This window comes from Halichoerus grypus, chromosome 5, assembly GCF_964656455.1.
Source record: "Halichoerus grypus chromosome 5, mHalGry1.hap1.1, whole genome shotgun sequence".
Lineage (NCBI taxonomy): Eukaryota > Metazoa > Chordata > Mammalia > Carnivora > Phocidae > Halichoerus > Halichoerus grypus.
The window spans coordinates 85306760-85332242 of NC_135716.1; the positions used below are offsets into that span (position 1 = coordinate 85306760).

Here is a 25483-nt window from a genome sequence, read left to right on the forward strand (position 1 = left end):
GTGGGGAGCTTCGAGGGGGGTGTTTGTTGCAGCCCTAGAGCCTCAAACAGGATCCCTGTTGAATATCCAAGTGCATATCAAAGGCACCTCCAACTTCAAGGCCTCCTCCCAGCCCATGTCCTGCTCCACCCAAACTTCAATCAGGGAACACAAACAACAGTGAAGTTTGCCAAGAGAATTCAAGAATCAGTGAGATGTTTTGGCCAGGGTATGGGAAGGATGAGTAGGGCAGAAACCATCAAAGAGCTGTCTATACCCAAGACAGAGATGGGGGACCCAGGTGAGGCATCACTTTGAGATGAGGAAATCAAGGGATTCAAAAGAGACTTCAAATTCTAGCCTCAACGAGAAGCTGGAACATGTGGCGCTCGGTGAGGGGTTATCCTATTTGGAGGTCCAGCTGGTTTCCTGCACGCTCAGCCAAACATGGGGATCTTAGATCCTTGGATGTCATGGTGTGGTAGGGAGGGCAGGAGGCCAGGGAGGCCTCACATGTCTTCGGCCCTGCACAGGGCTAGTAGAGCTGACCGGCAGTCCCCTTTCACTGCCTCCTGCAGACAAGAGAGTCAAGTGTTAGACCCCACTACCACCATGGCCCAGGCATTCTGTTTCCTCCCTTGTGCTGGTCCAGAACTGTCTGATGTCAAGAGTTGTGTACGAAATTAACCAAAGACTCATGAGTTCTCCAGGGCATGAATATGCTCGGTGGTGTGCAGGGAGGGCAGAGTGGAGGTAAGGGGTGAAGCTCTGGGGCTCCAGGTTAAGAACTAGCCAAGTCTCACCTGGAGAGAAGAGTAGAGGGACTTGCCAGATTTCTTTTTGAACTCCGCTCGGATGCTTAGAAGGTCAGTCTCACTTCGAGAGATAAGGATGCGCATCAGGACTTGGTAATTGGGCTTGATGTCCTGGTAGAGGGAGAAACAGAGGGGGAGAGGGTGGTAGTAAGCTTCTCACAGAGTAGAGACTGGACAGCATGGTAAATTACTCTAGAAAGGGGAAGTGAGGTGTGAGTCCAGGGAAAAGAGAAGTGTACGTTATCTAAGAGGAAAATGTATCCTTGTCACCCTCATGGAAGGTGATACAGCAGGAAAGATCAGTCTCTGTGGGAGCAGCTGGATAATTCTCGTTCTGGCCACATGTCTTTCTAGGCCACGCCACTAGCTTAGAGCCTCATTCCTCAAGATCTCAGTGGTGGGCAGCTCCAAAGGCAGTTCCTCCAAAAAGGATAGGAAAGACTTGCTACCTATAAAGACTTCCAGCATGAAAGCCAAGAAGTTCTCAACTTCCAAGTTAGTGAATGTCCAAGGAGGATATACCCAGCCTATCCCCAAACTGAGTTGATGGGGCTCTGAGAGAGAGCAGGGTCATGTGGCTTTTGGTTCTGAGCCTGACCTACCAGGGCCACCTCACATCCCCATCTGTATACATCAGTTTCTCCTGGTTGGACCCCTGGGTCCAGCATCACTGTCTTCCTCCTAAGCCTGTACCAAGCCTCCTGCCTTTTGGTTAAGGAAGGTAATGGAGGATTCGGTTTAGAAATAATAGAGGTACAATAAGTGAATTATAATTGGTTATATCAAATCATGAATTTTAACTGATTATAATAAATGTGTTAGTTATCACAAGAGATTTCTAAATAAAAACGTTGGTTGCAAAAATCCTGTTTATGTCATGGGCTGTGTACCGGTGCTGTCACAATTTCCTAATAGCTTCTTTTCCAGTGTTTCCTGTTACTTGACTCACGAGACCCTTCCCAGAACTGCCTGATACCCACACTTACGGCATCTACACAGATCATAAATTCCCACGAGGGAGAAAAAAAGAAAACGAGGAAGTAACAAGATGCCATATTTCATTTGGACTCATTACCTCATGGTCAGTGCTGAGAGCTGCTTTATCTTAAATTTCATGTATCATCAATTTTGTATTGTGATAAAGATTGTTGATCGCTCCCTAGTATCCATTCTTCCCCTTCTTCCAACTCTTATTACTCCAAAGTTGTAGAATTGGGGCAAGGTACTCATTAACTGAAAATTCTGGAACATTGATGCACAAGCATCCTGTCTAGCAAACCTACATTAAACATAATTCTTGCCTTGTTACTTGAGAATGTACGTGGCATCTCATACTTCCCCAGGACCTTTTAATGAACATTCATTGTATGGTTCAGATTGGTCCCAATTTTCCTGAATCAGTCTTCACTGAAGGTCATTTTTCTGAATAAATATTTGTCACAATCTATGTTTTCATATATTTCTCATAAGAGAATTAAGAAGCATATGATTGAGTTTTTCCTTTTTTAAAAAAACTTTTCAGAAAAATAGGCCTATATTATTTTGTGACTCCTACTTCTAGGATAAACCTGGCATTTACAACTAAGAGCATGGGTCCCACAATCCAAATACATTATAATCATTTACTGCTGGGATACAAGTTTGTTTATGACTGGAATTTAGACAGATAACCAGAACTCTTCAAATCAGTCTTAGTGTTGGCTCAGTATAATAGTATGGAGTTTACTGGGTAAGTAAAATATTAATCTACTGTCAAAATGGAAATCTCCATTGATGATAAAATAAGTGCACATATGTACTGTCTTTTGAATAGCGGTCAACAAGGCATGATGGTTTCTCACTCAGTATACAAGAAGCTATGCCATCTACCAAAATGATAACTCCTTTTATCTTCTTAAAAATTTGGGTGAGTTTTTTATTTATAGGTTTTGGGGGACAGTTGTACTAATAGGAGACCTAGCTCAATGAGTAGAATGACTGGATTCTGTTTATGAAATTACTCAAACCAACATCACCAATTTAAGTGTGGATAATAGGGAACAAGGTCCGACCAGTGTGGAGAAAGGTGATCCTGGGTGCTAGAACTCTAATGGTATAGCTTATAGGATAGACCAACACCTATTTGAGTTGACACATGGCAGTTAAATGTCTTATAAGACCATTATGTGTGTGTGGTTTTTAATTATTTTTAAATTCCAACATAAATAACATACAATGTTATATTAGCCATTATGTGTTTTATAGGAAGCCTATATGATTTATTAGCTGTATATGACCTTGGGCAAAGAACTTAACCTCTCTGTACCTCAGTTTTTTCATCTATAAGACAGATGGAGGGTGGCCATGGAGATTAATTGAAATGTGTGTAACAAGCTCAGCATAGGCCCCGGGACACAATGAGAGCACCCAAGAAATGTTGGTTCTTGTCATCACCATCATTATTCCGGTGACAACTGAAATTGGACATGGTGCTGTCTTACAGAGCAAATTCATATCTATATTTGGCCACCTAGACATCAATTAGGCCAAAATTTTGGCTTCAGTGCCCTTTTGAGTCAACTCATTTAGCTTTAACCACAGCTCACGCCTCTATTATTCACAAGACAGTTTGCAAACCTAGGAAAAGAGAGCTACTATATGTTTATAAAGTAAATATGAGGTTGTTACATTAGCAACAGTGTGAAACTTCCTCTCTCTTGCCCAGAAGATGTCTCCCCCGTTTTTGTTCCAAAGGGAGGGAAAAGAAGCGTCCCTCTCACCTGGAGGGCTTGATGAAGTTTATCAGCAAAGTAGAGCGGTGTGTTCCTGATCACCGAGGCTGCAAGCAGAGAGGGAGAGATGGAGAGAGCCAGCTCCCACGCTAGGCGAGAGCCCTACCCGGCATGTGCTGAACAGGCCCTACCTAGGCTGAGCAGAGCTGCCTGGGCATCTCTGTGGAAAAGGTGGTGGACAGTCTTCTCCAGCTCGTGCCCAGTATACCGCTGGTACAGATCGAACACTTGTGGGGGGTGTGGGAGGTAGTTAGAAAGATAAATGGGAGCGGGGGTTGATTATCACAGAGAAGGATGAGCCCTCCCCACCTTCCTCAGCCAAAACTCATCATTAGAGTAAGCGGGGAAGACAAGAAGTCTTGCGTGTACCTCGGACGAGGTGTTCAGGATTTCGCTGGGTGAAGATTAGGACCCACGTGCCCTCTGTGCTGGGCCCTTCAGCCTGTTTTAATGCCTGGGAGGGAGGAGTAAACCGGGATCATTGGTTGGGGGTAGGGGAGCCACGGTTGTGATGTTCCCAGAATCTGTCATCATGATGATGGAAATGGGATTCAGAGTGGAAAAGCTTAATTGAACCTGTGAAGCGGTTGCCTTTATTTATGGTTAAAACAAACAAACAAAAAGGGAATAGGGCTAAGAGAGGGACTCTGCCCTCACAGCTCAATTCCCCAATTTGGGGAAATCCTGGCACTCAAGGAATTAATCTCCAAGGGAAGGTCTGAGGAGGGTTACCCCACCCAAATGCCCCTAAGAGGAGAATGTGTCAGTTGACGAGCTCACTGCCTGTGAGTTCAGGAATCAGAGGCTAAACGAGTGAAAAGGCTTCAGATGGTCACTACCTGAAATTTCATGTCCTCACCTGTCACTGAGGACTCCCCCAAGGCGAGAGATTTGCAGGACAAGTGGGGACACTTGTCACTGGCTCCAGGAGCGGGTGGAGGAGGATGTCTTACGTGCATGGCTGGGCAAGCTCCTCACCCCTGCTCACCTGGACATCCTGTTCCACCAGGTTATAGTCAATGATTCCAGAGTAGCTCTCGCGGGCCCCCTAGAAGAAACTCTTTCAGGAGGACTCTTCGAGGGGTAGCTTTTTACCTCCAGGACAACCAACCCAAACCAACCAAAGCCCTCTCCCCAAAGCCTTCTCTTGTTAATTATACCAAAGCAATGCTCCCCCCTCTCCCCCAGCCCCCTCCATCTCCTGCAGGCCAGTCCTCCTCACCATGGCCAGGGCCAGGAGCAGTTCCTGCAAGATGCCGCTGGTCTCACATCTGATGTCCTCCTCAGCCTCCACCTGGAAATCTGGGGTGGGGGCGGGAGCTCTCTGAAGCCTCCCGATTTTTCCCAATGTAGATATTCCCTGTCAAATGCCCAACCCACTGTGCCCTGCCTGCACTGTCATCTCCTGCTGGGGGTAGCCTGATGGCTGCTGGTTCCCAGGATGTAAAGCAGAAGCACCATTATGGCCACCCTGAAAACATCCCTAAGCTGTGAGTAACCCATGCGCTGTAGGGTCATGCACCACAGGGAGCCAACCTGCTAGGGGAAGGAGGCGTCTGTTATTTGAGCGCTGGCCAGCAGTCAAGGGGGATAGGGAAACCTACATCATGAGGCCAGATGGCTAGGGCCTGGCCCCCTCATTGGAGGCAAGGAGAAGTGATGTGGAAGGATGTGAAGAAGTGAAAGAAAAAGAAGGAAAAGAAAAACAAGCAAGAAGTGAGAGGTAGGGGGCGACTGGGTGGCTCAGTCTGCCTTCAGCTCGTGTCATGGTCCCAGGGTCCTGGGATCGAGCCCCGCGTCAGGCTCCCTGCTCAGTGGGGGGCCTGCTTCTCCATCTCCCTCTCCCCCTGCTTGTGCTCTTTCACTCTCAAATAAATAAAATCTTAAAAAAAAAAAAAAAGAAGTGAGAGGTAGGAGAGGGATTAAGAAAGGCCAAGAATGGACATCAAAGGAAAATTAGGGAAAGCAAAAAAGGGGGGGGGTGCTCAGATGAGGATGAGGGAAGGCCAGTTAGCGATTAGTGGGTGAGGCATGTGGCAGTCAAGCAGGGGCCTGAGGGGTAGTATCCATGACTTAGAGAGCAGGTCCCCCACCTTTCCCCCCGGTTGCAGCAAGGTTCCATTCAGCCTGGGATGTCGTGTGAGGGCAGAATCAGGAAGGGGCTGGGAAGATGACATGGGTACCCTTGGGATCGTCACAGTGCCCGACGTTGTCATTACCTCGGAATCTGCCCTGGAGCCCCAGACTAAGATGGCTACTCATTGCTTCTCTTTAAAGAAAGGAAATGATCACATTGGGCTCTCGCCCTGGGGGAGACTGAGAACTGGCAAGGGTGGGGGGAGACCCCAAGGGCACAGAGCTGGGGCAGACAGGTTCCCAGAGGGCTTGCCTGTAGGGAGTGCCAGAGAGTGGGCGCTGTCCTGCCATCCCTTCCCCTCCTTACGTGCTCTTACTATGTTTGTAGACCGTCAGGCACTCGTGCAGCTGGGCTGGGCTTCGGGTGGCAAGAATTTCCACGGCCACATCCTCAGCAGAACCTGAGTTCTACAAGAAATTGGGAGGCCACTCTGACACTGGGCCATGTCATTAGGATGGCAGAGAGCAGAGGCCGACCACTTGTCCTTTAAGGGTCAATATGGGCTGTTTAAAGGGGGCCCCTGCCAAGTCGACTCCTCTGGAGTGGGCAAAGGCAAATCAGTCAACCCTCTCCTCCCCTCAGTGGTGTCCTCACTTCCTAGACACCCAGCGAGCCTCCTCTGCTGGTACCTTCAAGGCTGTCCTCAACTCCTGGGCATCGAACAGGGCTGCGGGCTGCAGCAAAGCCATCACAGTCCTCTCGAGGTTGCCCGAGAGCGCTGCCTGCAGGGACTTCAGCAGGTCCTACAATAGAAGGTCCCCATGGCAGAGGAGCGGGCACCATGGGGAGGGCCCCGGATGTGTGGGGAGCTTTGGGGACATCTGGCCGGTTTCTTCCTAAGGCCAGAAGCACCAGCCATCCCCCCCTCAGCTGCTATTGCTATACTCCAAGTCTTCCAGGGGGCTGCTCAGCCCAGTCCACTGCTCCTGGGAAGTCAGCGGCCTCACCTGTTGGGTGCGCTCCTGGAAGGCTCGAGAGATGAGCTGCCTTTGCTCTCTGCTCCTGTTGGTCAGTACGTCCACGATGGAGCCACGGTCCACACCTGAACCAAGATGAGGGCTGGGCCATCAGCTGGGCGGAACCCAACAGAATCTTTACAGGGCGGGGATCCCCTTCCTCCTTGGACTTGAAGCCTCCAAAGGGTGTTGCAACACCCCCACTTCCATTCAGCCTCAGAAGAAGATGCAGGGCCGCCTGGGTGGCTCAGTCGGTTAAGCTTCCAACTCTTGATTTTGGCTCAGGTCATGATCTCAGGGTGGTGGGTTCTGTGCTCAGCAGGGGTCTGCTGAAGATTCTCTTCCTCTCTCTCTGCCCCTCCCCCCAATGCTCCTGAGCACTTTCTCTCTCTCTCTCAAAAAAAAGAATTTAAAAAAGAAGATGCAAATAAGATGCCAAAATGGCATGCGAACCTGACCCAAAATTAGGTGAAGGTGGCCTGGTGTGGTGGGGGAGAGATGGCTTGGTGATTATAGACTTAGATTAGAATCCCAGCCCTGCCATTATGAGCTGTGTGAACTTGGGCCAGCCTCTTTGTCTCACCAAGCCTGTTTCCTCATCTGTAAAATGGAAATAAGACTTACCTCACAAGGGTGTCCCGAGAATGGGAATGACATACCTACCATGGTACTTGACATACAGGAATTAAGGCATTCCACAAACATTTATTGAACAACGTCACTTCCTCCTTCCTGGCTCCTTCTTGGTCTGCAGACTGGTTTTTAAAAGGTGGATCCCCAGGTGCAGAAGGAAAAGGGCTCACCTTGGCCTGCAATGGCCCTCAGCAGCCTTTGCACATCCTTGTCCACGCTGAAGCTCAAGAAGGTCCTGAGGGTGCCCAGGGTTCCCCAAGCTGCAGTCTGTAAGAGCATGAGGGGTGGGGGGTTGGGGGGAGCATCACAGGTCCACACATGCCTGCCCCAGTGCCTCAGCATGGCCCTTGGCATGGTCTCAGGGCCTGCTCTCCCTTTTCCCATCCTCCATTCCCTCGCCGCCCTGGAGTTGATATAGTAACAACAATTCCAACGATCACAGCCCCTACCTTGCTGGCAAGGCCCAGGTGGCTGAGGATCTCCTGGGTCAGGGATGATCTTGTCTTCCCGCTGGCCACAGACATGGTATGACTGGCTGTCCCAGGGAGGGAAACAGGAGCCAACTGAGGAGAATTTCCTGCCCTTTGGGCCTCTTTATGACCCCCAGACCCCGAGGCCCACCTCCCATGCCTGTCCTTTCCCATGTTGCAGAAAAAAAGAACATCAACCTGCTTGTCAGGTTTGGGAGCCCAAATGGAGGGGTAAGGGGAAGTCCCCATCTTCCCCACCTCTCACCCCTCCTTCAGGAAGCAAGGATTGATCAGGAATACTGTTAGAATGAGCACCAAACAAACCCTCCCTGACTCCAAGGTGGGTCCCAAGGCTCCCAAACTTTGGTCTCAGGTGGATGACCCCCTTCTGAGATCCATATCCCTTCCTTCTGATGGCCTGGCTAGGTGTTCCTGGGGCAGTGCAGGGGAGGTGAGGCGATGTGGCAGGATTAAGTATGTGGGGTGGGAGATAACAACCTCTAAAACATCTCCCCACCTTCAGCCCCAGCCCAGGAGTAAGCCCCTGCCCCCTGCCCACCAGGCTGTCTACCTGCTGCCTGCCTTTCCCCCTTGGAGTCTCTGGCAGTGATCTTCAGCTCAGCAGGTGTGATCTCGGGGCTGACGTATGTGTTCCTTCAGGTACATGGGTGCCTAGACAAGGGAGCAAGCACTCACATTAGAAAGAGAAAACTCCAGGGGCGCCTGGGTGGCTCAGTCGTTGAGCGTCTGCCTTCGGCTGGGATCATGGTCCCAGGGTCCTGGGATCGAGCCCCGCGTCGGGCTCCCTGCTCCGCGGGAAGCCTGCTTCTCCCTCTCCCTCTGCTGCTCCCCCTGCTTGTTCTCCCTCTCTCGCTGTGTCTCTCTCTGTCAAATAATAAATAAAGTCTTAAAAGAAAGAAAAAGAAAAAGAAAACTCCTTTCTCCCTCTCCCAAGGGATCCCCAAGCTCTCCCTCCTCCTTCCCCCCTGAGGGCCCAGGTCTAGTGCTTACCTGGAGGTGCTGGGGGCGAGTGGCAGTCACAGCCTGGAAACTGCCTGTGTGAGCACCGGCTTCTGCGTGGTCGGCCAGTGTGCCTCCCAGGCCGGGCAGCCAGTCAGATGACCTCTCCAGCAGCCCAGCCCAGCTGTCGCCTGGGCTCCGGCCCCTCCCAAATGTGGGAGAGGACCCGGCCGTACCTGGTCCCACAGGCAAACCCCTCCCTAGCGAGCATCTTTCCTCCCAGGAGCCGGGCCTCAGCCCGCGGAGAGAGAAGTCTGCTCAGCCTCTCAGCAGCTCAGCTGGACACAAGAGGCTCGGTGCGTTGCTTCCCCTGTGAGGCCAGGGGGGAACCATAGAAGCCCAGGCTTTAAGCCCAGCTTCTGACCTGGCTCCACCTCCGGCCCCAGCTCCCTGGGGGGACAGGTCAGACAGGCTCCAGGCTGATTTAGAGGCTGATAGAGAAAAACCTGTTGGGGCACATACCAGCAGGGCACCCCAGCCCACACCCCAGAGGGGGTCCTAACCCCCAAACTCCCTGACTACTACTACCTTATCAGAGCCAGTAAGCCTGGGTGGGAAGGGCAGGGGAAGAAAGAGCAGGTATTTGAGGGTGGGCGCAGATCAGCAGAGTCAAGGGAGAAAAATGCAAAGAGTGTTCCCTGTGGACAGAAGCATGATGCTCCCAAAAGGCAACAGGGAGATGGGAGAGGCTCCCTGGGTTCCTGTGTCTTCGATTCCTTCTGGTGCCTTTTGGCTGCCAGGACTGTTTTAGCGGTAGTGATGCAACCGCTGCAGCTGGGCTTGGGGCTGCCAGTGCACAGAGCAGCAGGTGAGCGGCCCTGGGAGCCCCGGGGCCCCTAGCAGGTAGTCGCTTGAGCCTCACAGCCAGCTCCCGGGGACCTAGGAGCAGTCTCCTTCCTGCTTTCCTCCAGAGGTCCAGTGGGGGCTGGGCACGGAAGCTGGAGAGCTGTTTCCACTCCTCTGCCCCTCTCCCCGCCAAGGAAGGCCCTCGCCGGTTCTCTTACGTCCCTGAGGAGGGACCTGCCCCTCTTCCACAGAGCAGACCAGGCCTAAGAAGGCACGAAGGGAGATTTCCTTGGTGGCAATCACTGCTTCTCACTTTGTCTCCTGTTAAACTGGGAAACATCCACCAATTTTTGCCGTGAGAACGTGGGTTCAAGCCCCAGCTCTGCCACTCGTTCTGTTCTGTAACCTCAGCTAGTCATTTCAGGTCTCTGTGTCTGTTTCTTTACCTGAGAAAAAAATGGGACTATTGGGAGAGACTGAAGTGTGTGGAGGGGGCATCCTGGGCACCTGAGAATAGTCTTCCTGGGAGAACTGAATTAGGTAATATATGTGATGGCATTTGGCAGAGAAAAATGCCTTGTAAAATAAGGCTGGCAGATTTAATGAAAAAAAATACAGGACACCCAGTTAAATTAGAATTTCAGGTAAACGACAAATAATTTGTTGGTATTAAGTCTGAACCAAATATTTCATGGGATATACTTAGGATAACAATCATTTGTTGTTTATCTGAAATTGTGATTTAACTGAGCATCCTGTAATTTACCTGGCAACCTGGAAGATGGGACTCAGTTTCAGCATGGTGATTAAAAGCAAAAATTCTGGAACCAGACTTCTTGGACTCAGAATTCCAGTCTCCTATGTGACTTTAGCAATTACCTCAAACTTTCTTGCTTCTCCTTTTTTAAAGATTTTATTTATTTATTTGTCAGAGAGAGAGAGAGAGAACAAGCAGGGGGAGGGGCAGGCAGAGGGAGAAGCAGGTTCCCCACTGAGCGGGGAGTCCAATGTGGGACTCAGATCATGGACCCTGGGATCATGACCTGAGCCAAAGGCAGATGCTTAACCAATTGAGCCGCCCATGCGCCCCTACCTCAACCTTTCTGTGCTCAGTTTCCTCATCTTCAAAACAGAGATAATAATAGTGTTTATATTATAAGCTGTTGTGAGAAATAAATTAATACATGTAGAGCACCTTATTTTTTTTTTAAGATTTTATTTATTTGACAGAGAGCGCGCACAAGCAGGGGGAGCGGCGGGCAGAGGAAGAGGGAGAAGCAGGCTCCCCACTGAGCAGGGAGCCCGATGTGGGGCTCAAGTCCAGGACCCTGAGATCATGACCTGAGCCAAAAGCAGATGCTTAACCAACTGAGCCACCCAGGCGCCCCTTTATTTATTTATTTATTTATTTAGATTTTTTATTTATTTTATTTGACAGAGAGAGAGACACACAGCGAGAGAGGGAACACAAGCAGGGGGGAGTGGGAGAGGGAGAAGCAGGCTTCCCACGGTGCAGGGAGCCCGATGCGGGGCTCGATCCCAGGACCCTGGGACCATGACCTGAGCCGAAGGCAGATGCTTAACGACTGAGCCACCCAGGCGCCCCTCAGGTGCCCCTTTAGAAGAGTGCTCGCACAGACTAGTAGGTACACATGTCAAAATGTTAACTAATATGTAACAATAAATATTGATATAATGTTATTTTATAAGGAACTGTTATTGTTAACTTGTCTCCCTATGGAGTCCAGTCTTGGCTCTCTTCTGCAGGTTCTATTTTGCCAATCTTCAATCTGGCCACGGGAGGGCATTAGAAGCCACCGAGAGCCGAATGCCCTCTAGTGGCCACTTGAGGCCTCCGAGGCACTGGCTCCACCCACAGATAACCCAGGGGCTCCCTTCGGGCACTTGTTGGGAAGTGCAGTCTCTGGAGGACATCAGATTCCTAGGTGGACTTGGCAGGCAGGCATGGTCAGCAGAAGAGCCTCAAGGAGACACCTACTCAAGGGACCTCCCCCCCACCAATGGGACCTCAAGATACTTGCAGGAAACGTCCTAGGCTGGGTTACCCCAATACAGTGTCTTCTCAAGTCCCATGCCTTTGGCCTTCCGTATCCTTCAGAGTCCATTCTGGGCACACATTCCAAGTAGGTTTAGAGGGAAATGAAGGGAGAGGGAGAGGGCTCTTATTTCCTCAGTCTGAACTTCTGTGAGGGATTCCTGGCAGATCAGCAAGGCTGAATCCTGCGTTTGAAGGATGTACGCAGAAGGGCAACCACACGGCAGAAGAGCGGTCCTTGTGGTCCAGGAGCGTGAGGAGGGAGTACGGGAGATGCTCTACTGAAACTTGGTGGAAACTCACTTCTTTTGTCCTGGCGTTTTGTTTTGTTCAACTCCAGGGCCAGATTGAGGTTGTTTTCAAATTTACTAATCACCTTTCACCCCCGTGCTCTAAATTTTAGAATTTCAGAGTTGGAGGGGTTCTTGGAGATGACTGGTCTACTCTTATTACTGACTCAGGAGGCAAAGTGACTTCCCAAGGGCCACAGTGTTGGAACCACATCCAGGTCTCCTAACTTCTCCTGTGCTTTCTTCATTACTTAGATGAGGGCATAGCTGATTTGGGGTCCGTCTTAGTAGAGTATATAGGGGACAGGCAGTAATATATAGAGCCTCAACTGTTGACTCATGAATTCAGGTTCAACTCCAACCCCATATTGCTTTTCTGCAAAATCTTGCATTGCATGATTTCAGAACACATAGAAATTCCTCCCGGGTATTTTTCTCTTGTTATGAAACTTTTTCTCCCCAGAACTCCTGGCACCTGAATCCCTCTGCTCACATAGTAGCCATGCTCTATTCCTTTACCCAAATAGGCTTCTGTGTTGCACGAGCCAGCCTGACTTTCCTCAGCTGGGGTCCATGGCTTTTCCTGTCCACGAAGCCTGCTTATACTTAAATCCCAGCTTGAAGGCCTGGTGGTGTCCTCTGCCTCAGGCCACCTCAGCAGCCCATATAGAGGAAGTGAGTCACAGCAAGGCAGGCAGTTTGGGGCACTGCGGGCGTGGCTGTGTCTGCCCGGGGGCACTGGGGGATGGGTCAGAAAGGTGGCGATCGAAATCTCCTGGTCCAGCTGCGGCGGGGAGTGGGTGTGTGGCCGCAGGTGCAAGCGTCTGTCCTAAGTATGTTGACAGAACTGGTAGCATCATTCTAATGCTGCCTGAGGCCACTTCCCCTTCTCCATCCACCTTCTCTTTTGTCTCTTGGGGGAGGGGTACACCCTCTTATCTTTATTTCTCAGGCTTTGGCTATCCAACTTCTGCCCCCAAACTTCCCCTGCCCACTGCTATCTTAAAAAAAGTTAAACGGTCTTCAGTCCTCTAAGGAATCATTTAAAAAGTCTTGCGGGGACCTTGGAGAAACCTGGCATCTAGGAAAACTGCTTGAGAAAAGGGCTCAGAAGCCAAAAGAAAGGAACCAAATAGTACAGAGGCATGAGGAGTTAGAGAGGGACCCGAAGGTTAGCTGGAGCCCGAAGTAGAGACACTGAACCCTTCTGGAAAAGGGTGTGTGGGTATGTAGCAGAGAGGAGTCTGGGGAGAACTCTCAAGAAAGGTAGAGGGAACTTTGGATTGGAAGGCAGAGGGAGAGGGTTACAGAGAGGTAAAAAGATGTAAGCAGTGCTAATCAGGGAGGAATTCAGCCTGGGGCAAAGTAAAACAGGGCTGGAGGGCTTGGTGGGAACTGTAAAATCAGGCAGGTCAGGCTAAAAGAGGCGGAAGAGTCCCCTGGGGGCTGGTCTGGGGGGAGATGGGCCAGGGGTTGGGCCAATAATTCTCATTTCTCCACTGGTAGGAATGAATGGGCTGAGGGTCCTGTGGCAGAGAGCAAATGAACAAATAGCTTGAAAATCAGTCGGCTTCTGCTTCTCTACCTCTCCGGAAAGAGCCTTAGGTGAGGGCCAAGCTCTCAACTGGAATAGGTGGGGAGGTCACTCTCCTTCCTAAGAGAGCTATCAAAACACCTGAACTTGACTAGATAAACCATGAAAGAAGCTACTGTCAGAGGTTCTAACCGTGACAGGACAAAAACACCATTTCATCGAGGTAAAAAACGAACTTACGTCTACGTGGAGTAAGCTCTAGCTCTCTTTCTAAACAAACCTTCAAACACATCCTAGCCACATTCTGTCCATGCTAGGAGTCGAGGTCAGTTTTCTAGGATAAACATGTCGCATCTTCCCGAAACGTCAATTTTACCAGACTAAGGGAAAGGCATCTTAGAAATATGAGTTAGAAGAGGGAAAAACAGTGTAGATGGCACTCAAATACATTCTACAAAACAAAAGTTGGGGGTTGGCTCTTTCAGAGTATCTACTACAGCGGGGTAGGTTTTACAACACCCGGGTGGAAACGTGGGTTTTGTGGCGGGGATGCAGTGGGGGATCTCGCAGGGGCCGCAGGCTCTGCGCAGGGAAGGGCAATGGAATCACGAGGGTCCGCTGCCTGGGCCGGCCCGGAGAGGCGCTCGGCCTGGCCGCACCGCACTCGGAAGGGACTCCCCCAGGCTTCGCTCGCCCGAAGCCGGGGCGCTCGCTCTCCTCCCTCCGCCGCTCAGTGGGTATAGAGCTGGGAAGTGTGGCAATCGGTCGGGCCGGGGGAACCGGGGGCCGCAGCAGGGCTGAAGTCGCCGACCGCAGTTGGGGGCGGGCGGGTGGGGCAGGCGCTCGGCCGCTGCTGGCCCGGGATCCCCGGGCATCTCGCGGGTCTGACCCCGAGGGCCACGGAGAGCCCGGAGTGGCCGCCGGGCCCGCACACAGCCTTCCCTCCTCGGGGGGTTCTCCCGGTGCCGAGATTACAGTGGGCGCGGCCGCGGGGCTGGCCCGCGAGGGCGCGGGTCCCAGGGCCGGGAAAGGGGCGGCGGCAGCGAGCGGGGGCTGGGCGAGGCCGCCCCGCGCACAGGCCTGGGCCCCGCTGCCCTCCCTCCTCTGCCCTGCCGTCGCCGGGCCGCAGGCCCACGCCCAGTCTCCCGGTTCCTGGGCCGCTCGCGGCCTTGCTCTCCCGGGCTGGGCTTGGACGCGGCTCGGCTGGGCTCGGCGGGCGGAGGAGGAAGGAGGGAGGGAGCGGGCGGGCGGGCGGGCGGAAGGGGGAGGAGAGGAGCGAGCCGAGCCAGTCCGGAGGGGGGGCCGGAGCGCGGACGCCAGGAGAGACGGAGCAGCGGCTCCCGGCCGGGCCAGCTCCGCGACGCCGCTGCCGCCGAGTGAGTCGGGACCCCAGCTTGGGAGCCGCGGGCGCTGCGCGCAGGGGTGGGGCGGGGAGCGGCCGCGGAAAAGTTGGGCGAAGTGGGGGCCGCTCCGCCGCGGCTCCGCCGAGAGGGCCCCCGCTGCGGAGGGAGCAGGGGGCGACAAGGGCAGAGGGCCCGGGGCGCGGGCTCTGGGCGGCCGGGCGGGGGGCGGCAGCCGCGGGCTCGGGGGCCTGTGCCCGGCGCGCTCATGGCGGCGGGCCTGGGGGAGGGCGGGCCGGAGCGCCTCGCGGGAGCGGCCGGGCCCCCAGCGCCGCCCGAGGGCAGGCTGGCCGGGCGCCTCGGCGTGGTGGGGCGCGCCGCCCCGAGCCGGGAGAGGCAAGCCCTCCTGGCAACAGGTAGGGGTGGAGGGAGGGCCCGAGCCACAGGCGCCCCCTTTGTTGGGGAGAAGAGCTTGGTGACCATTTGCGCGAGAGCCCCAGCCTGGCAGCGGGCCCGCGGCGTCGCTCCTGGCCTGCACCGGTCCGGTGGCTGGAGTGGGAGGGCGGGGAGGGTCCTGCTGCTTTCTGTTCGCACCGGCCCCCGGTGCCCGCTGCGGGAGCGGGGTCAGAGCGTCCATGTGCTTAACGGGAAACAGGAAGGAGTGGCTCTGAGTGTCTGCCCCGGCCCCCCAAGGCTAAGGCTCCTATACCGTTATGGGGTGTGTGTGGCTGGGCTGGGGAGGGGGAAGCTGCTGGTGAAACTGGTTTTCGGGGCCACGGCTTGTTAATTACCGGCCTGGAGGCTCCCTGGCAAGTAGGTTAATTGCAGGTGTGTGGCGCTAATATTTGGCCTCAGCTTGGGGGTTTCTCTCTCTCCCCAAGCCAGGCTCCCGGCATCAAAACCTGGGCTTGATTCCCTGAGTTGCTAGACCCAGTACTCAGGGGGCTTTTGAGGATCCTGAGGAACGGAGTGAGCCCCTCTTCACAGAGAAGCGAATCTGGGAAGGCCTCCAGCAGGCAATCCCTCCCACATCTGTGTTGGAGGGGGTCGCTGCCCCGTACCAAAGTCCAGGTGACCGGGGCCAAATGTGGGTGGCTGACTGCACTTGTGATGGGCTCCTAGGGATAAGGACTTGTCTGCAGCCTTGTCCCTCTGGGCCTGGCCCGAATCATAAAGTGACCTGCACAGATTCTCTGTTCCAAAGAGAGAGAGTTCCTTGTCTCCCTTGGTACCCCAAGGCCCAGTCCCTTCACTGGGGCCTCTGGCCAGCTTTCCCCCTGGAGGCAGGGCCTCCTCTCTCCCCTGTCACTGGCCAGGAGCCTGGCACCCTGCGGGTCCTTTACTGTGCTCCTCAGCGCTGCCCCCCCCCCCACCTCTTTAACCTGCCGGCCTCCCCCTGCTCCTGGAGGCTCTAGTCACATGCAGTATTTGGGTGTGTTGGGGCCTCTAGTGGGGCGGCCCAGATAAGCTAAATTTGGGGACCTACCCTGCCTTCTGGAGCAATGGCAAACCTCCTGTTGGCTTCATCCATGCTGCAGCCTTCGAGTTCCTAACACGCTGTTGCTAAAAGAAAGTTTTCAACAAGACTTACTCGAATCCTCCCACTTTTTTGGTAGTCCCTCAGGCTTCAGTGGCAGCTGGGAGCCTGTGGGACCCTGTGTTTGTCAGTCTCTCCTCCTCTGCTGATCCTATTTTGCTCAATTATTTCTTCAAGCTCTGAGAGCCAGCGGGACTGTTTTCACATTGAGTCTTTGAGATCCCTGCCTCATGGACTCAAACCTCTGCCCTCTCAGCATTCTGGGTTTACAGGCCCCCATGGGGACCCTCCGCCCCCTTTACATCCATCTCTGAGGGTTTGGGAGGGGTCAGTCAGAGATGGGGCAACGGCTGGGGGCTGGGCAGAGCCCTCTTCAAGTTCCTGGTAATCCAGTGCCCGTGAAATCCCTGCTCTGCCGGCCCCTCTGCAGCCTGTGCCTCAGAGAGTGGCGTCTGTGTCTCTGAGGCAGGTGTGTCTATGTGAGAGGGACAGACAGACACACACACTCTGTTGTCTCTTCACGTGTGCGGTGAGTAAATTCTGTGAGTGGGAGAATATCTGTAGGTGTGATTTCTCCCTCAGACAATCAGATATCTACCCTGAGGGCCAACTGGCCAGAAAAGCAGGGTTGTCTCCCTATACCGAGTCCAGGTCCCTGTCTTCTTGCCGCAGCCTCTTGTTTATGGGATCCCGTGCTTGGCTTGGCGCGCTGGTGCCAAGAAGCTAGCATCCCTGCCTCGGAGCAGACCTGTTGGTTCTGAGCGGGTGTGTAAGCGAGGCTGCCGGGAGCCCCTGTTGTCCTCCCCACCCTGCCCCCCATGTTGAGTCAGAAGCCCTGACCCTGCTGAATCTGGTGCCTCTCCCTGCTGGGCTAGGCTCTGGGGGTGGGGAGGGGGCAGGGATGGGGTAGCTTTACTCTGCTAATGGAAGTACTGGGCAGCAAGGGAGGGCTGTGGTCACAGAAAGCCTGCTACCCAGGTGTGAGAGAGCCCCCATTAATCTGCATTTCACCACGTTCTCTGGCTCTCCCTGCTTGGGATGGGAAGGAGATAGGTGTCATCTTGTCTTGGGGTTGAGATAATTGCACTCTCCTGGTGCTTGCCCTTGACCACTCTCTGGCCCTTTTTCTGCTAACTTCTCCAGCTCCTCACCTTCTTTGTAGGTATAGACGGGTAGAAGACAATCCTGGGCCCCAGGAGTCAGGGAGAGGGGCCCCACTCACACCCTCTGGGACCCCAGCCAGCCCTCTGAATCTTTAATCCTCCAAATGTCCCTCACAGAGAAACTTCCTGCCAGTTTCCACTGACCAGGGTGGGAATGGGGCCCGATACCCAGGCCTGTCTGTACTTTTGGCTTTAGATCTCAGTGGAGGACAAGGTGGGCTCTAAGAGACATGGAAGTCAGGGGACGTGTCAGTCATTTTCCCCCACCTCCAATCTAGCTAAGCTAAAAAGGTGGGAAGGAGGATCCAGAGGCATGCTAGCACATCTAGGTATTCTGCCTTTTCCTTCTCTACTCAATTTTCTCTGTGAAAAAAAGTGTGTTTGCACATGGTTGTGTGGGAGAAGTTCCACTGTGGAGAATTATGTTTAATTTTGTTCGGTTCCAAAGGCTTCCATCTCTTTAACTAATTAAATATTTATTCTGGCTAAGGTAGAGGGGAAGGGGCAGTGCCCTCGGGAGCTGAGGCCTGGAGAGTGTGTGTGTGTGTGTATGAGTGTGTATGAGTGTTCCTGGGCGAAGGTGGAGCTGAAGCTCCTTGTCAGTGCTGACCTCTGACTTCATCTGAGAGCAGTGACCAGCAGTGGGGACAAGAGGGTAAAGTCCTCGAGCTGGAATACTGACCCGTGACAGGCCGAGAGGGATTTCTGAGAGGGATTTCGCAAGTGCTTGTGTGGTGGGTGTGGGCGGAGCCGGGGGAAGAGCCGGCGGAGCACCAGCCCCGCTCGGCCCAGATCTGATCAGCCTTCAGCCAGGGGCACCGCGCTCTGTGGTGCGCGGTGGACAAGTCTCCCACTCTCTTCCCTCCCGGTGGGAGGACACCACCTTCCTTCTGCGTCAGCTTTTAGTTCTAAGTCAGCCTGAATACCAGCATCCCCGCCCCCCGCCCCGCCCTCCTGAGAGGATGAGGGCTGGGGGCCCAGAAACTTCTGCCCGTGTCGTCCCGCTGGTCTTCACTGCCGAGTCCCAGGACTGCCAGGCATTCTGTTGGTCCTGGCATCACTGACTCCGTGGGACCATCTTGCTGCTGTGCTCTCAGCTCCCAGCAGCTGCTGTCCCCCCTCGGGAGCCACAGACAACGGCTCTAGAGGACACCTCTCAGGAGGTCTGTACCCTCCCTCATTCCAGTATCCAAGTGGCCGGTGGTTGGTCACTACCTCCCTGTGGAAGGAATGGGGGAGGCGGGCTGGGGGGCTGGGGGGCTGGGGAAGCAACAGCTTTTCCCTGAGCTGAGAGTCTTTGTGATGGGTGTTCCCCTGCAGACTAGTTACTATTTTCTGGATGAGCCTTAAGAAATAGCTCCTAGTTCCACCAGATGCCTCGGTCTTCTGTCTCCATTGTCTGGCCCCCAATCCCAAATTCTTTGCAGCCTTGCCTTCACTTTGTTTCTGAAAAGACGCTTCAGATAGTTCTTCTGCCTTATGTGCAGGGATTGGATGGCTCGGCATGGGGTGTTAATCTCCTGTGGAATAGTTTGATGTTTACTGATTGTCCTGGAGCTCGCCATCCTTTAGGGACATAATTTTGCTTTACTCTGGCCTCTTAATTTTCCCTAGGGACCTGCTGTCCAGATGGGTTGTAGGGAAGGAGGAGGTAGGGTTTGCCTAAGCCCTGCAATCTGTTTTTGGGCTTCCTTGGCACAGAAGCCTCCAGCTGTGGGTTGGCTTGAGGGATGGAGGGGCTAGCTGGAGAGTGGGGGTGGGGGGAAGAGAAGGTGCCTCCCACTTTACTCAGATTGTTGGTTATAACTTCTAGGGCCAGATCCTGCCTGTCCTCCATGCCGGGGTAGCAAAATGACGGGGAGACCCCAAGGTTCTTAGTTCTAGAGAACTGGGACTCCTGGGGGTCGTCAGCATCATCTTCAGTTGTAAATGGTGAATGTTAGAACTGGAAAGCCACCATATTACAGACAAGGAAACTGGTTTGTCCAAGGCCATGTGGCCAGGACCAGGCTCCAGGGCTTGAGTCTCTGTCCCCTGCTCCTTTGTTATACCATGGAAACTTTCATCTTTCTCTTCCCCCATAGCTGCCCCCTGTGATGCCTTCTGCCTTCCCCCCTCCTCACTCAGGATGCTCCAGACCTTGTATGACTACTTCTGGTGGGAACGGCTGTGGCTGCCTGTGAACTTAACTTGGGCTGATCTAGAAGACCGGGATGGACGTGTCTACGCCAAAGCCTCAGACCTCTACATCACACTACCCCTGGCCTTGCTCTTCCTCATCGTTCGATACTTCTTTGAGCTGTGAGCATACCAACCTTCCCCCATGCCTTCCCTGGCCGCCAGCCACAGTTTCTTGCACTTAAGTTTGTCTCTTGCTGTTTAATTGGTCCCGGACCCTGCTCTTCTGGCCACCCAGATCCCTGCCTACTATGTGCCCCCCCACTGAACGCAGCATTGTCTTCCTGAGGGCTCAGCACCCCCAGGCCCTTTCCTTCAATGGTCATTTGTTCTCCCTCTCCACCCCGCCTGGTCACTAGTGAACACAGGCAGCTTTGTCAGCTTTGGGCAGCCCAAGGAGGCCACAGAGGGGGTTGCCGGGAAACTGAGGCCCAGGATAAAGTTGCCTGAGCTTGCAGTTCTTTCCCCTGCCAGCTAGGGGCTACCAAGAGACTGAGGTGCTTTAAAGAGACAGACCCTTCTCACTCCTGTCCCTTCCTCAGTTATGTGGCTACACCACTGGCCGCCCTTCTGAATGTAAAGGAGAAAACTCGGCTGCGGGCACCACCCAACCCCACCTTGGAGCATTTCTACCTGACCAGTGGCAAGCAGCCCAAACAGGTGTGCGCCGCAGGCCCTGCTCTGGGATCACTGAGTGCGCCCTGGGGAGGGCGCAGGTTGCAAAGCCAGCCCTGGTGGGTGAAGAGATGAGAGGGCAGTGGTGCTGACCTAGGCTCTTGCTGGGAGGCGGTGGCGGGAGGATGGGGGCGCTGAACGTAATGGGCTTCTTCACCACACCCAGGCAGAGGTAGAGCTCTTGTCGCGGCAGAGTGGGCTCTCTGGCCGCCAGGTGGAGCGCTGGTTCCGCCGCCGCCGAAACCAGGACCGGCCCAGTCTCCTCAAGAAGTTCCGAGAAGCCAGGTAGGGGAGGTTGGGGCCAGAGAAGCTGGGTGGCAGAGGAAGGTCTGATGTCTTGCTGCGAGGGGTGGGCCATGGCTATATGCAGGGAGAGGTTGTGCCTAAGTGAGGAGGTGAATTTGGTTATTAATGATATTCTTTTTTTTTTTTTTTTTAGATTTTATTTATTTGACAGAGAGAGAGATAGTGAGAGCAGGAACACAAGCAGGGGGAGTGGGAGAGGGAGAAGCAGGCTTCCTGCGGAGCAGGGAGCCCAATGCGGGGCTCGATCCCAGCACCCTGGGATCATGACCTGAGCCGAAGGCAGACACTTGACTGAGCCACCCAGGCACCCCGATTAATGATATTGAGAGGGAAGATATCTGGGGGCACTTGGCAGTGGTTGGAGGGCTGTGCCCCTCTCCCAGCCACTCTCCTCGCCCTTTCTGCTTCCTCTTCCAGCTGGAGATTCACCTTTTACCTGATCGCTTTCATTGCTGGCATGGCCGTCATTGTGGACGTGAGTGGGGGTTCCTGGGAGGTGGGAGTAGGTTCTCTGTCAAGGTGGTGTGAGGCCATAGAATGTGGGTCCCTCCTCTCTTAACCTCTCACCGTCTCTCTGCAGAAACCCTGGTTCTATGACATGAAGAAGGTTTGGGAGGGATATCCCATACAGGTATGAGATGGGGTCCTGACTCCTTATCTGGGGTGATTAAGAGGATCAAGGTAGGGCAGGACTAGGACATGTACACCCTTATGAAGAGATGGTCTCTGGAACACGTGGCAGAAGGCACTGGAGTCATGGTGCTAAACAACCCCGGGGTAGAAGGGCTGGGTTGGACAGTGAGACCCTTGGGTCCTGTTGTTTGGGGTACCTTACCTTTCCCTTTCTCTCCTTTCTTCCACACAGAGCACCATCCCTTCCCAGTATTGGTACTACATGATTGAACTTTCTTTCTACTGGTCCCTGCTCTTCAGCATTGCCTCTGATGTCAAGCGAAAGGTGGGTCAGGGAGCTGTGCCATTAAGCCTAGAAGCCAAAACAAAGCCCTGGACGGAGAGCCTTCCCCTTTGATTTCTGAGTATTTGGATGGAGCTGTGGGTTAAGGGGAACTAAGTGGAAGGGGGAGGAAGTAGGATTAGAGTGGGGGCTGGGGAACAGGAAAAAGTCCCCTGGAGCCTGCATCTTTTCTGCAGGATTTCAAGGAACAGATCATCCACCACGTGGCTACCATCATCCTCATCAGCTTCTCCTGGTTTGCCAATTACATCCGAGCAGGGACGCTGATCATGGCTCTGCATGACTCTTCCGACTACCTGCTAGAGGTCAGGCTTCCTGGGCATTTCTTCAAACCTAGAGACTCCGGTGCAGGTTCTCCTGTCCCTCTCCTATTTTGGGGGGTGGTGGTGGTGGGGGTTGACATTCCTGGGACCAAGGAGGTGGGGGCACAGAGCCAGCGTATATATGAATGTATGTGGGAGAGTCAGGAGCCTGTGATGATGGACGGGGGCTATCTGTGCAGTCAGCCAAGATGTTTAACTATGCGGGATGGAAAAACACCTGCAACAACATCTTCATCGTCTTCGCCATTGTCTTCATCATCACCCGACTGGTCATCCTGCCCTTCTGGTGAGTAGGCCAGACTATACTCCTGTCCTCAAGGAATCAGGAGTCTTGCCTCTCCCCACCTCATTTATCTGTCCTTACCCCAACCCCCTCCTTCGTGTGTTTACAAGCCCGTCTGTCCTTTCCCGTGGCAGGATCTTGCACTGCACTGTGGTCTACCCACTGGAGCTCTATCCTGCCTTCTTCGGCTACTACTTCTTCAATTCCATGATGGGGGTGCTACAGCTGCTGCATATCTTCTGGGCCTACCTCATTCTGCGCATGGCCCACAAGTTCATAACTGGAAAGGTGAATGATCCGTAGGCCCTGCTACCTTCAACTCTAGAAGCAGCCAACCTCCCCGCCCCATCGGCAAGCGTCCTAAGACACTCCTGTGGCGCCCTGGGTGCAGTAGGACAAGCCTGCCGAGAGAGGCATTCCGTAAGCGTTTGAGGACAGCACGTAACCCTTCTTTTCCCTCTCCACAGCTGGTAGAAGATGAACGCAGCGACCGGGAAGAAACGGAGAGCTCAGAGGGGGAGGAGGCTGTAGCTGGGGGAGGGGCAAAGAGCCGACCCCTAGCCAACGGCCACCCTGTCCTCAGTAACAACCATCGTAAGAATGACTGAACCATTGTCCCTGCTGCCCCTCAGATTAATGCATAAAGCCAAGGAACTAGGCTGGCCTCCCCAGAGGACCACTTTAAGCCCTGGGGAGAAAGCAGAAAGCAAGGAGAGAGTTCCTGTGTCCCAACCCCCTGCTTGTCACCCAGTTGCCTTTAACCAAACTAACCAGCCTATCCCCAGGTAGAGGGGAGGTTGGTATATCCTTTGTCAGAGGGGGGGATGGACTTATTTTCCTCTCTGTTTTCTAGGTTGTCCTTTCTATTGCTTTTGAGGCCCTGCCTCAGCTCTGGGGGTGGCAATTACAACTCACATTCCTTATTCTTCAGAATTTGGCCCTAGCTGTTTGCTTCAGACTCCCTGACCTCCAGAGCCAGGGTCGTGCCTTACTGTCCCATCTGTGGGCCTCATTCTGCCAAAGATGGACCAAGGCTCACCTTTCTAGGTTCCCTAACTTGGGCCAGAAACCAAAGCTGAGCTTTAACTTTTTTTCCCTCCTGAGACACAAATGAATTGAGTGTAGGAGGGTACATAAGACCCTTACCCTACCTCTGCCAAAAAAGTGTGTGTGTTGGGGGCCCATACTGGGACTGCTTGGATGGTCTACGTGTTATTTCTCTGCCAGCTCTCTGTCATCACAGGTCTAAGATCTTACTGCCTCCTTCCTCTGGCCTCATCCCCTAGGCTAGCTGGTTTGGAATAGAATGGCAATTAGTTCTTATTTTTATTTATTAAACATTTGGTGTTTTGGTTTTAAAGCCAGAATTACAGCTAGCACCTGGCATTTCAGCAGAGGGACCACTTCAGACCAAAATGTACTGTTAATGGTTTTTTTTTTTAATTAAAATATATTAAAGATTAAGTAAAACATGGTAATAAGTGTCTGAGACTAGTAGGAACTGAGAAGGGAGATCAACTAAATAAACTAAGGTAGTCTTCCTCATGGTTATGTAATGTTTCCTTTTTAAAATTTTACATGGCAAATAAGAAAAAGCAAAGGTAGAGAAGGTATGAGATTAATGACAGCTGCCCCTTGGGAAGGATTGGGGGCGGAAATAGCTCTGTCACCGAAAGACCCAGAACTGGGAGAATGGGGGCTGAGGAAGATAAATCAAATCACAATCTTCGTTTTAACATCTTGTTAAAAGACATTCAAGAAACCATACAAATCAAGGATAGTAAATACACAGCCCTCATTCCAGGAATGAAGTCTGTCAGAAGCATGAACACTTGAACAAACATAGGCTGGGAGGGAGGAGTAACAGGAGGACTGAGGGAGATCAGGCCCAGGTCGGCGCGGTGACCTCCCCCCACCCCCGGCGCTTCAGGAGGTGGAGGAGGGACCTTGCCTGCTAGCACCACATTGGAAGGGATCTCCTGATCCAGAGCTCCCATTTCTACCTACCAGGAGCTGGGGGAAGAGCTAGACGGGAGACGTGGGGGTCAGAGTTGAACAGTCAGGAAGACCCAGTTCCTGAGGAAAGGACGGTTCGGGAAGGGTTCGGAAAGTTGAGAAGAAGGCTGTCCACTAAAGAAGACGCCCTCTGCACTCGATGGCCCCGCAGCAGCAGAGCAGTTCCTTGCCTTCCACACTGCCCACCTCGTAGTTGTAGTCCCACGTGAGCTCTGTGCCAGCCCGGATCCTCCTGGGCAGGAAGACAGGGGAGGGGGCGGCGAAGGCAGCACGTCACCACGCGCGAGCGGAGCTGGAGCACCAGGTGGGGGGGCTGCCCCTCCTCAACCCTGGGCTGCGGCTCTTACCCAACCAGCCCCCTCCCTGACCCCTTCTTACTTGCTGGCAAAGAAGGCCACCCAGGGGAAGCGAAGATCGTGAGTGTCCACGAAGACATTCTGGACAAACAAGTTGGGGCTGCAGCTATGCTGTGGGTTTAAGGACAGGACCCATAAGAACCGAGAAAACCACCCAGCTTTGTGGGGTGAGCGTGAGTTGGACAAAAAAATGCCATTTGATCCTCCCCATCATAGCAGAGAAGTTCTGAAAGAAAGCTACCTCTTTAAGATCCTAAAGATCAAGAATTTCTAACAAGTAAAGGTAGGTGTATATAGTTGTGTTAAAAAGAACTAAACATTTGAGGACAGTGGGATAATCCAGCATCTAGAGGGGAGAGAGAGGGGTCTCACATTGAGGTAGCGGCCCAGGTTGCCTTCGAGCTTGGCATCAATGATATAGCAAGACTCTTCCCCATCATAGAACTGGCGTGTGTTCTTGCGAACAGGTGCACTCTCCCCCTTTTCCACGGATGCCATGTTGGTTGATTTAATGGCAATCCCATGGGTTGATTTAAGAGCAAAGCCTCGGGTTGATTTTACTGCCACCTGGCGTTTTGTTGGACCTGGACAGGAAGGAGAACAGGGTTAGGCCCCATCCCACCTCACGACTGGACCTTCGACCCCCATTTCCATCCCACTCATTGCACTGCAGGAATACTGATGAGCTGTGACCCTGAAAGCAAAGATCCTACTTGGCAGTTTTTTCAAGCAGGATTAGAGCTGCTGGGTAAAGGAGCTGAGGGAAGAGAGTAGGGAAGTGAAAAGGAGAGAGGAAGGGGATGTGTTGAACAACATTAACAGCTGAGCTGGGAATCAGAGAATCCTCCCAGACATGCGTCAACTCTTTAAGATCTGAATGTTT

At 53.2% G+C, this 25483-nt stretch overlaps 3 protein-coding genes across 8 annotated transcripts in view; 1 reads left to right on the top strand and 2 right to left on the bottom strand.

Annotated features, from left to right (window-relative positions):
- Positions 1-415: 415 nt before the first annotated feature.
- Positions 416-8890, bottom strand: ANXA9 (annexin A9). 2 transcript variants are annotated; one of them, XM_036122964.2, is made up of 14 exons: positions 8773-8890; positions 8333-8433; positions 7741-7826; positions 7462-7558; positions 6650-6744; positions 6332-6445; positions 6019-6109; positions 4788-4867; positions 4554-4613; positions 3935-4019; positions 3697-3792; positions 3554-3612; positions 783-905; positions 416-551 (listed from the first exon to the last, which is right to left on the bottom strand). In XM_036122964.2, the coding sequence occupies exons 3-14, from the start codon at positions 7813-7815 to the stop codon at positions 489-491; spliced, it is 1038 nt and encodes a 345-aa protein (XP_035978857.2). In that variant the 5' UTR covers positions 7816-7826; positions 8333-8433; positions 8773-8890; the 3' UTR covers positions 416-488. The 2 variants fall into 2 exon arrangements, with proteins under 2 accessions (XP_035978857.2, XP_077928598.1); XM_078072472.1 differs by lacking the exon at positions 3697-3792.
- Positions 8891-14690: 5800 nt separating this feature from the next.
- On the top strand, positions 14691-23773 carry CERS2 (ceramide synthase 2). Of its 3 annotated transcripts, none has more exons than XM_036122960.2 (11): positions 14691-14823; positions 19615-19788; positions 20208-20325; positions 20507-20625; positions 21064-21121; positions 21227-21277; positions 21512-21604; positions 21799-21927; positions 22125-22231; positions 22363-22516; positions 22696-23773. In XM_036122960.2, the coding sequence occupies exons 2-11, from the start codon at positions 19616-19618 to the stop codon at positions 22834-22836; spliced, it is 1143 nt and encodes a 380-aa protein (XP_035978853.1). In that variant the 5' UTR covers positions 14691-14823; position 19615; the 3' UTR covers positions 22837-23773. The 3 variants fall into 3 exon arrangements, with proteins under 3 accessions (XP_035978853.1, XP_077928600.1, XP_077928601.1); XM_078072474.1 differs by having other exon boundaries at positions 14702-14823; positions 19572-19788; XM_078072475.1 differs by lacking the exon at positions 14691-14823 and adding an exon at positions 17950-18650.
- Positions 23774-23954: 181 nt separating this feature from the next.
- The window catches only part of SETDB1 (SET domain bifurcated histone lysine methyltransferase 1), a 30578-nt gene continuing 29049 nt past the window's right edge, over positions 23955-25483 (bottom strand). For all 3 annotated transcript variants that reach the window (XM_036122946.2, XM_036122947.2, XM_036122945.2), the window contains exons 20-22: positions 24973-25184; positions 24623-24711; positions 23955-24476 (exon numbers count right to left, since the gene is read on the bottom strand). In XM_036122946.2, coding sequence (XP_035978839.1) covers positions 24359-24476; positions 24623-24711; positions 24973-25184 — 419 coding nt within the window. In that variant the 3' untranslated portion in view covers positions 23955-24358. The remainder of the gene's footprint in view (positions 24477-24622; positions 24712-24972; positions 25185-25483) is intronic.

Bases quoted from the DNA above. Each gene is read 5' to 3' on its own strand.
- CERS2 (XM_036122960.2), top strand. From the start codon at position 19,616: ATGCTCCAGACCTTGTATGACTACTTCTGGTGGGAACGGCTGTGGCTG. The intron at 21,928-22,124 runs GTCAGGCTTCCT...CTATCTGTGCAG, and splicing joins CTTCCGACTACCTGCTAGAG to TCAGCCAAGATGTTTAACTA. The intron at 22,232-22,362 runs GTGAGTAGGCCA...TTCCCGTGGCAG, and splicing joins CTGGTCATCCTGCCCTTCTG to GATCTTGCACTGCACTGTGG.
- ANXA9 (XM_036122964.2), bottom strand. From the start codon at position 7,815: ATGTCTGTGGCCAGCGGGAAGACAAGATCATCCCTGACCCAGGAGATC. The intron at 7,559-7,740 runs GTAGGGGCTGTG...ATGCTCTTACAG, and splicing joins ACCTGGGCCTTGCCAGCAAG to ACTGCAGCTTGGGGAACCCT. The intron at 906-3,553 runs GTGAGAGGGACG...TCCCTCTACCAG, and splicing joins AACTTCATCAAGCCCTCCAG to GACATCAAGCCCAATTACCA.